At 38.5% G+C, this 11,515-nt stretch overlaps 1 protein-coding gene across 1 annotated transcript; it reads left to right on the top strand.

Annotated features, from left to right (window-relative positions):
- Nucleotides 1-6,465: 6,465 nt before the first annotated feature.
- On the top strand, nt 6,466-10,878 carry LOC128246160 (mucin-2-like). The gene is made up of 2 exons (XM_052964350.1): nt 6,466-6,509; nt 9,426-10,878. The coding sequence occupies exons 1-2, from the start codon at nt 6,466-6,468 to the stop codon at nt 10,876-10,878; spliced, it is 1,497 nt and encodes a 498-aa protein (XP_052820310.1).
- The last annotated feature ends 637 nt before the right edge of the window (nt 10,879-11,515 follow it).

The raw sequence follows: 11,515 nt of genomic DNA on the forward strand, positions 1-11,515 counted from the left end.
CAACAATGGACAAAGTGAAAGCAGTTAACTAGCCCTTCTTATACATTAAAATATTACAGGTTTAAATAACCATTTTAAGACCAAGATCTAGAAAGCTCGATGAATGATTGTCAGCCACATTTTCTTTGTGAAACGCAGAACATTTATTCTGCGTAAGATGTATTTGCTTTCAGCATGTTTATATTTTTTTTAATACACTGAGTTGAGTTTACTTGAGTTGAATAAGCGAATTAACAATACAGCTATAACACAATGTGAACATTGAGTTGACCAAACATAACTTAATCAATAGCCTTAATCACTTTACAAACAGCCTACATAACCTTCACAAAGGCCAGAACCTCTTGACCACACCGCTCCCATATATAGAGAACCTTTACGTCATCAGTCGGCTATATTGAATAGGTCGAGGTCTAACGCCAGACTGTTGTAACGTCTTCTCTTTCTATCTTGAGTTACCGCGAGTTACCCAAGACCGCGAGTTGATGTTCAACCACGTTTTTCCAATCACGTGATATATCGAGCCATTGTTTTATACGAAAATTTAATTCCACTCTACTTTTTGTTTGTTTGAAAGGGGAAAAGATTAACACAGAGGCGACCCGGATTCGAATCCCGGCATCGGAGCATGCGAGTTTCGTTTGTGGTCACCAAGCTGGACAAGTGGGTTTTCTCTTGGTATTCAGGTTTCCCCCTCAACACAAGAATAACTCTCGAGCAACATCGTGCCAAAGAGAGTGATTGTTATACACGACGGGTAATCATTGGAGCAATCACATTTTGTTATATGTTGAAAATGCTCCAACGCGTCTTCCGTTATAGTGCCAATGAGTGGAAAATGGATGTAAACAGTGAGTATGGTTTGTTATTTTTCATTTTTTAGAGGATTATACGAGTAAATATAAAAAAATGGAAAATGTAGTTCCACATAGGAATTACCATGAGTTGTTCTTAATGTAAAAGTTCTGAATAAAATTTAATATCTGATCGTCTAGAACTTGCATAACTTGCTAGACGTTGGTGTTGACAACGTAAATATCTGGATTTTGTGAGAATTGTTCTCGTACCCTAGGTTTAAACATTTTAATTACTTGTGTGTGGCTTTTTTGTTGACAAAAGGTTGCCGCGTTACAAATTTTAGAACTTTATTTCTTATACTTGCTGCACTACGCTCGATTTTCTGAACGTTGTGGTGCTAATGAATAGGTTGTGGTGCTCATGAATGAATAGTAATTTAGTAGGAAACGAATTGTGAAAAAACTGTAGCAATTTCATAACATGAAAATTAACTGAATTACTATCATTTTCGATCTTTTTAAAGTATGACCTACTACCACACAGCTTCGCGGACTTAAAGGTTCATTTGGTGTCTAATAAATTAATACTTGATAGCAAATGATCGTCGTAATTCTAATTCTGTATTTCCAGGTATTATAAGGCAAAAATCTAACGATTGTGTTTACATATTTTCAGATGGGTGTCTTCAAAGGGAAAAGGACGCGGGGCTATTCATGTCGAGAAAAAGATCACTCCGTAGCTCAAAATTTGCAAGAAAAAGTATTTTACAGTCATTCACCTAAATGAACAAGCACTCCCTTGCCATCTCAGAAAAAAACGATTCCTCCCGTGCAGCATTGGAAAAAAGATAGTTACTAAACGAACACGGTTTCTTTCACCGATAATACATGCTGAATTATCCACCCACAAAAGTTAAATCATCCAATGCAAGTAATGTTGGTAAATGCTCACAGCAGTTATCGCGTAATTTCCTTTTGGCAACGCTCTGTATTCTGCTATAGACATAAAGTAGGCCAGCATGAGTGGGTCGTCTGTTTTAATTGCAATAAATCTTATTTTCTTATCAAGTCGCATAACTGAAGTAACAACTCATGGAAAACGATCTTAAATATCTCCCATAAGGTCGCTGAAAACATAACTAAAATCACATCACAGGGTTTCCACTACTGTTGAGTAGCAGCCGTAGTTCGGCACTTCTCACAGCATTGATTGATCATGCAACGGGTTCCTTCATGTTTCAAGTACACTGCAATGTCAGATTGTCTGATAGTGCAACAGCGACGTAGAATGTAGGGCACCAATGTATTGAAGGTCCTAGTGTCACAGTCTATAATGGGGAAGAATGATTATTATAAATCTCCAAGTTAGGATATACATACTATTATTTATAGTAAACTTAGTCCTAGTTATGGGATACTTAGTCCAAATTAAAGTATACTACCTAGTTTAATATTAGGAGATACTCAGTAATAAATTAAATATCAGATAATAAGTCCTAATTGTGAGACAGTATGTCGTTATCAGGATTAATTATGCATAATCCTAATATCCTCGTTATTTCCTTTTTATCTGCTAATTTTGACTAAGTATCTCCTAATAAAGACAAAGTATAAAATTATCCTTATTATGACTTTTTATCTCCTAATTAAGATTTGATAAATTCTAACTAGGCGATACAGTCTTACGCACAGGGTACAGAAGGTAGAAAATTCAGCTCTCTATGAGCTTATCAAATAATGCTCACACTGAGCCAATTTCTGACCGCTGTGCGCAAGAGTGGATAGTACCTCTCAGAAATGTTATGGACTGTGGTAACAGAGAAGCTACCTAGCGGAACATAAAGATGTGATGCGTCCATCGTCGGATACCCCTGGTTTTAACCACATAATAACCCTGCGATAATGTTTGACTTGCCCGGTTACGGCAGTTAGCGCACTCGCTTCTTACCAAGGCGTCCTGATAGTTTGTGGTCACCTGCAAGTAGGACAAGAGAAAGTTTTCTGCGAGTAAACCGACACAACCAAGACGACATTGTCGCGCACAATCGTGCCATCGAGAGTTACTAAGCAATTAGGTAATAAAACTATCTTCACAATTGCTGTGATATATAGTTTAAACGATACTTAAGTATCAAATGACATGCTACTAGTGCAAATATTGATAAGGCGGCTGAATGCCTGCTATGCATTAAAGGTACATGCTGACATGCAGATGGCAGTTGGAAATGAAAAGAAAAAAACATTCCTCGCGATTGCTAAAAGAAAGTGAATATTGCCAAATCCCATCAAATAAAATAGGCGAATCGGATATGTTTTTCATAACCTTGACTCATATGTTTAACGGTCCGAAATTTTCTGGGCACTGTTTTTCGTGGTTTTTCGATGGGATGTGTATATCGGTTGGAGTGAAATGCCACACACATGTGTTCAATGGTAACGGATTAGGTAAGATTTAACTATAATACGGAACTATGAGTGGACGGACCTGCAGGCCCCAATTTCTCGAAACTTCCTAGGTCCATTATAACAGGATTAAGCTAAGCTCACTTTTTCATCTCTTATAAGTTGCGAAATATCTATACTCCTTGAAGAACTTGTAGACTTTGAATAGGTATTGTATTGATGATAATCAAAATAAATCATTATTTGTCTAATCAAAATCCATTTTAAGCATGTATATTGGCTAATTGAAAAAAATGAAATAAAGGCCTGCTGGTTTATAGGACTGTCTCTATAAGCTATTGTCCGACAAAATAAGACTATTCAATAACAAACAAACAAACATCCTGGAAAAGGAGGAGTAGTATTATAACATTTACCACAAGAGTACAACAAAGTTGATCAAAACATTTAATTTCTCTTTAGAACTCTTGGTATATAACTATTTGATACAAACTTACTACAATACCTATATACACACAAGTTACATAATTAACATACTTGAAGTATCAAGCATATTATACTTTTACATGTGCACTAACTATGAAGACATACTCTTAAAGGTTACTAAAAAACCGAACGACCCGGTACTTAGTGCACGTGTACATGATTTAAGAAATTGTACTTTCACTTGGTCAGTCAACACATAGATTTCATAACAGTTTTCCACGTGGCATTGATCAATGAGACCGTACACTTTCTTTATATTTCTCTCAGACTACCAGCCATCGTCAAGTTTCAATGTAACTTTTTTCTAAGGTAAAAATAAAACGTATTGCTCGGCTATGACGTTCAGTGCGAGAAGATCATTACCAGTGCGACCTGTTTTTTGCCCTTCTGTCTTTTACTATAAATGACATTTATAAATTTAAAATAGGTCTTGCTTAAGTTAAATAATTATGTAATGATTCAGACGATAACTACGTTACGACGAAGCATGAGAACCATCTAATTCAACCAAAATTGTATCTGTATAAATTTCGAAATCTGCGCACTTTCCCCTTAGTAACATTTACATAACTCTCTATTTCAAGACATTGACGAAACTTCATATCACTATTTAAGTACAATCACGTTTTTCGCAGAATTGAAGACAACTATAACCTGGTGTTTGTAAGGCTGACTTAGCTCTTTCCTTCATTAATCCCGGAGCTGTTCTATAGCTCTGTCACGAGCGTTACATTCCCAGTACAAGTATCGATCTTGCTGATAAATGTCCTAGTTTTTTTCAAGGGACACGTTGTGGTGGAATAGAGATACAATGCATGCACGTTGATAATAATAATAATTACAATCCAACAGAAGAGGGTTTTTGTGAATATTTCGTTCAAGATATATCCTCATGGTTTTTAATCGTTCGAGACGTTTATCAGTTTTGACTTTTTACTTTGTCTTTGCCTCGTTGTTCGTGTTTGACGCATTTAAAAGGGTAAGTACACTTCCGACAACATGCTATGTTTTAAAATGTTATGTATATTCCTTCTACCGCTGTATCATTAGAAGTTCACATGGACACGTTTAGTGAGATGTCAAGTCTAAAACATTCAAGCGCGTCATCTGAGTTCAAAATAAAATGGTCCAAACTGATGCATTTTATAATTTTTACGTATATTTGTCATATTGGCTTTAAAATTGCACTTGAAAACATTTGGAAACTAAAGAGAGCCAAAAACGTGTTTCAAATATTATTTCTCCAAATAAAGTGGCAAAGAAAATGCACGCCGTGTTGTTATAAAACGTGATATTAAAGTTGTTTTCGAAATCAAAGAAATCCCTGACGTTTACAAAAACATCAAGTAATAAGAGCTTTAAAGACAATCTAATACATTTAAACTTAAGGCTTAAATACAATTGAAACGAACGAAATGTAAGGTATCTTTGTGCAAGCTATTTCTGATCTCAAAAGGAGTATGAAACATCAAGGTTCAATAATGAATACAAATACTCCTTGAGAAAACAGGCGGCCCTTGGAGGTAAGATGAAGGGCTGCACTTTGAGGTTATATTGCGAGTAGCACTTGGAGGTTAGATTGAGAGTAGCACTTGGAAGTAAGAATGAGAGTAGCACTTGGAGGTAAGAATTAGAGAAGCACTTGGAGGTTAGATTGAGAGTAGCACTTGGAGGTAAGAATGAGAGTAGCACTTGGAGGTTATATTGAGAGTAGCACTTGGAGGTAAGAATTAGAGAAGCACTTGGAGGTTAGATTGAGAGTAGCACTTGGAGGTAAGAATGAGAGCAGCACACGGAGGAAAGAATGAGAGTAGCACTTGGAGGTTAGATTGAGAGCAGCACTTGAAAGTAAGAATGAGAGAAGCACTTGGAGGTAAGAATTGGAGAAGCACTTGGAGGCTAGATTGAGAGAAGCACTTGCAAGTAAGAATGAGAGTAGCACTTGGAGGTAAGAATGAGAGTAGCACTTGGAGGTTAGATTGAGAGCAGCACTTGAAAGTAAGAATGAGAGAAGCACTTGGAGGTAAGAATTGGAGAAGCACTTGGAGGCTAGATTGAGAGAAGCACTTGCAAGTAAGAATGAGAGTAGCACTTGGAGGTAAGAATGAGAGCAGCACACGGAGGAAAGAATGAGAGTAGCACTTGGAGGTTAGATTGAGAGTAGCACTTGAAAGTAAGAATGAGAGAAGCACTTGGAGGTAAGAATTGGAGAAGCACTTGGAGGCTAGATTGAGAGAAGCACTTGCAAGTAAGAATGAGAGTAGCACTTGGAGGTAATAATGAGAGAAGCACTTGGAAGTTAGATTGTGAGTAGCATTTGGAGGTTAGATTGAGAGCAGCAAACGGAGGAAAGAATGAGAGTAGCACTTGGAGGTAAGAATGAGAGAAGCACTTAGAGGTAAGAATTGGAGAAGCACTTGGAGGCTAGATTGAGAGAAGCACTTGCAAGTAAGAATGAGAGTAGCACTTGGAGGAAAGAATGAGAGCAGCACACGGAGGAAAGAATGAGAGTAGCACTTGGAGGTTAGATTGAGAGTAGCACTTGAAAGTAAGAATGAGAGAAGCACTTGGAGGTAAGAATTGGAGAAGCACTTGGAGGCTAGATTGAGAGAAGCACTTGCAAGTAAGAATGAGAGTAGCACTTGGAGGTAATAATGAGAGAAGCACTTGGAGGTTAGATTGAGAGCAGCACATGGAGGTAAGAATGAGAGCAGCACTTAAAGGAAACAATGAGAGTAGCACTTGGAGAATAGATTGAGAGCAGTACATGGGGGTAAGAATGAGAGCAGCACATGGAGGAAAGAATGAGAGTAGCACTTGGAGGTTAGATTGAGAGCAGCACATGGAGGTAAGAATGAGAGCAGCACTTGGGGGTAAGAATGAGAGTAGCACTTGGAGGTTAGATTGAGAATAGCACTTGGAGGTTAGATTGAGAGCAGCACTTGGAGGTAAGAATAAGAGTAGCACTTGGAGTTAAGATTGAGAATAGCACTTGGAGGTTAGAATGTGAGTAACACTTGGAGGTTAGATTGAGAATAGCACTTGGAGGTTGGATTGAGAGGAGCACTTGGAGGTTAGATTGAGATTAGCTATAGGAGGTAAGAATGAAAGTAGCATTTGGAGGTTAGATTAAGAGCAGCACATGAAGGTAAGTATGAGAGGAGCACTTGGAGGTAAGAATAAGAGTAGCACTTTGAGGTAAGAATGAGAGCAGCACATGGAGATTAGATTGAGAGTAGCACATGGAGTTTGAGTTTGGTGACGTAGCGAAATAGCGAGAATCGGTGATTTATTGTTTAACCAAAACATGTGTTTATGTTATAGTGAGATGACAACGAGTAACATGTTATTGATCAAGAATGGGTGGAGTGAGCGCAGCAACCTAGCCTTTCGTTATTATTAAATTTTTACTTCAACTGTCTACGACTACTACCTCATTGACTGACACCTGGTCCAGTCAAAATCTCACGCAGGGAGTGTGCAGTAGACGAACATTGAAACAACCAAGTTGAATTTCTTAATGATTAAGCCTAGAAATTGATGATTGCCTATCTACATTTTCATTGGCTGCAAATGTAGGATGCATTCTTATATAATGACATGTTTTCCACTGAATATCTCCGTATTACTAGTATTACTATGAAACTATTATTATAAGTCATTAACATGTATTAAGTTTGCATTCATTGTGTTTTGTTATCATTTTAAGAGCGATTTAATAACACTTCATGACCTTAAATAAATTTGTAATAGACATGAATTTGCACCATCGAAAAAAATACTGGAAAGGGCAGTGACATGAGCTAGAATCAGGCTTTTAGGTATTTTTTATTTGCACACAATCAAAATCGCAGGTTGAAGTAGGCAGAGTAGAACGTTACTTCATCGTCCCTGTATGACAATACTGGCAACATTTCGTAAAAACATACTGATACGGGTTGGTTCAAATGCATACGCAGCCTTGCATGGTTAACAACTCGACTTCCAATCTGCGTCGTAGTAAATAACACACTACGATAACTACATTGACTAAAGGGAGCTAAGTGAATCTTCCATGGCTGTCTTAAAATTGTAGCTACTTCCCCTATATCACTAGTATAACATTAAGATACAATCTGTTAAAACCTCAATAAATAGATATTACTTTATGTACAAAGGCACATACAAATATATGGGGTTGGTTATTGTTATAAAAACAAAAGTCTATACATCTTACTGCTGTTTATTCATATCGTTTAATGTTTTTGCGGGATTTTGACAGCAACGTTTTTGTCACAGTAAGCGTAAAGTTTTAACATGTATAATTCTCATTTTACGGGACTTGTTAAACGCGTCCGAGCGTGCCTAAGTGTGAGCGTGTGAGTGTACGTGTGTTTTGTTGCTGTTTTTGTGTTGTTCTGTTTGGGGGGGGGGGGGTAACTGATATTGGGTGTGATTATACGCTAGCATAATTGAAGGGCTATGTACATGTTCAGGTTCTTTGTTTATTTGATTTCAATGTGTAATGTGGGATTGGACAAGAGGAGTGTTCCCTCTCGTATTCATGAGTGTTCAGCTAGGGGCGATTTGAGTGTTTAGGTTTTGTTATAGTATATGTTTCAGACTACTCATTTTTATCATGTTTTATGACTTTTAACTTTGTCATATGCTTGAAATCGTGCCTTCTTTGGACGAAGTAAACCTTGCTATACTCATATGTCAGTTATTTGTCAGAAAGGCAGGTTTAATAACCTTCACCAATGACAACTCTATTAGAGTAACTACATTCCATCAGCTTGAAAAATAATGTGTTTTTTTTATAATTTACGGTATTGTTTTGTGTGGGAAAATGCAAATAGAGATAACGTTGTGTTGCGGGGTTTTAATTCCATTCTAAGTTGACTTTAGGTGATCAAGTACAGAAGATAACGCCTGTTTGATCACGTTCTCCATTTTACTGAATATCGGCTGTATACTAACATATTATGACGCACAGCAAGACAATAAGTATCACAGTTCTAACTTATTTGCTTCTTTACGCATATTGGTCATAGTCGATAAATGATTTACATTTGGTCAAGGCCGCGGTGATCTAAAGTTTAAATACGTATCAGCACAGTCTGGCCTACGGTCCCAAAAGGTATGGAATTTAAATCCGAATATCAAATGTCAAAGTCAGTAGAGTGACTGGTTCATTATATATGAATAAAATATTTTCTACTCTATTCTATTCCGCTACATTATAATCTTCTCGTTTGGTCTTGTTCGGTCTGGTCTGCTCTATTGTATCATCACAAAAATTATATTGCTATATGTAATGATCTGGCTGTTTTATGAGATTAACGGCCATCTTTCCCTATTTCGTAATATGCGAGTCACGTTTTCGATTGAACCAAAAATATAGCATTTCATTTTTCATATCATCTTGTATTTAATAGTGAGAATTCGTTTCAACTCCACAAGGGCTTTGGGTTACACAACGTGTATGTCACGGGAATATCAATGTGCGTGAAAATCAACGCCTGTCGGTATTTATGTAAAAGATAGATGATATAAAGTTATATTTAACATTTGATTGATATTGAACTTTCGCGTTGTCACTTTATGCTGACGTAAACACGAGTATACTATGTGAACACTATCATACAATACCATTGATATATACATGTTCAGTTTGCCTTAAGTCTGCACATGTCCGCCTCAGGTTCACGTTGCAAAGTCCTTGTGAGTTGGTTTTTCTAGTCGGACATTCTCTTACAGGTTTAACACCTCACCCTCGCGCCACAGCGCACAAACAACCATACCGACGACCATACCAACAACCATACCGACGACCATACCAACAACCAAACCGACGACCATACCAACAGTCATACCGACGGCCATACCAACAACCATACCGACGACCATACCAACAACCATACCGACGACCATACCAACAACCATACCGACGGCCATACCAACAACCATACCGACGATCATACCAACAACCATACCGACGACCATAACAACAACCGTACCGACGATCATACCAACAACCATACCGACGACCATAACAACAACCGTACCGACGATCATACCAACAACCAAACCGACGACCATACCAACAATCATACCGACGGCCATACCAACAACCGTACCAACAACCATACCAACAACCATACCAACAACCATACCAACAACCATACCAACAACCATACCGACGGCCATACCAACAACCATACCGACGATCATACCAACAACCATACCAACAACCATACCGACGACCATACCGACGACCATACCAACAACCATACCAACAACCATACCGACGACCATAACAACAACCATACCGACGACCATACCAACAACCATACCGTCGACCATACCAACAACCGTACCGACGATCATACCAACAACCATACCGACGACCATAACAACAACCATACCGACGACCATACCAACAACCGTACCGACGATCATACCAACAACCATACCGACGACCATAACAACAACCGTACCGACGATCATACCAACAACCGTACCGACGACCATAACAACAACCATACCGACGACCATAACAACAACCATACCGACGACCATACCAACAGCCATACCGTCGACCATACCAACAACCGTACCGACGATCATACCAACAACCATACCGACGACCATAACAACAACCATACCGTCGACCATACCAACAACCGTACCGACGATCATACCAACAACCATACCGACGACCATAACAACAACCGTACCGACGATCATACCAACAACCATACCGACGACCATAAAAACAACCATACCGACGACCATAACAACAACCATACCGACGACCATACCAACAACCGTACCGACGACCATAACAACAACCGTACCGACGATCATACCAACAACCATACCGACGACCATACCAACAACCATACCGACGACCATAACAACAACCGTACCGACGACCATAACAACAACCATACCGACGATCATACCAACAACCATACCGACGACCATAACAACAACCGTACCGACGACCATAACAACAACCATACCAACGACCATACCAACAACCATACCGACGACCATAACAACAACCGTACCGACGATCATACCAACAACCATACCGTCGACCATAACAACAACCGTACCGACGACCATACCAACAACCATACCGACAACCATACCGACGACCATGATTAATTTATTGTTGAGTAGAGATAACTTCTTGTATCACTGAAGGATCCAGTTGGGCGCACCAGACGCCCCACCCTAAAAAAACAAAAACAACTACAATTTTCCAAGTCATTTTTTATTTCAAAATAGAAGATGGAAAAGTTATACAATACGCCCAAAATGCACCACTCCGGACTATTAATTATTAAACAAAATTGACGGAATACCCCCAGTCCCCGCCTTTGCGAACATTTCGAAACAAATACACTTCGGTTCCGAGAGTAGGGCGCAAGTCTAAAGTTAACACCCCTAAGTTACGCCCCTCTTACGTCAAATTCTGAATCCGCTTCTGTGTAAAATCGTTGAGATTATAAATAATTTGAAAATATTGAGATACACTAAATGATCTTCGCAGTCGGTATTAACACGGATGACGTCAACTATTCAACTTAGATTCAAATCATTCAAACAGAGACCTTCTCATCTTGTCGTATAAGCGTGTACTCAGTTCAGTGATGTTGAGAACACTCATCTGTCCTTCAACAGTCTTATAAGAAAGTCGACTTTATATAATACCTAAATCTTGAAGTTTTTGGGGAATGAAACAATCAGAGTTTGTTGTATTTTGTGTTAATTTTGTTTTTTGCTTTCCACTACATTTCCCGTCCTTGAAACTTCATTATTTTACTGAATAACCTCAT

The sequence above is a fragment of the Mya arenaria genome, chromosome 9 (assembly GCF_026914265.1).
Source record: "Mya arenaria isolate MELC-2E11 chromosome 9, ASM2691426v1".
Lineage (NCBI taxonomy): Eukaryota > Metazoa > Mollusca > Bivalvia > Myida > Myidae > Mya > Mya arenaria.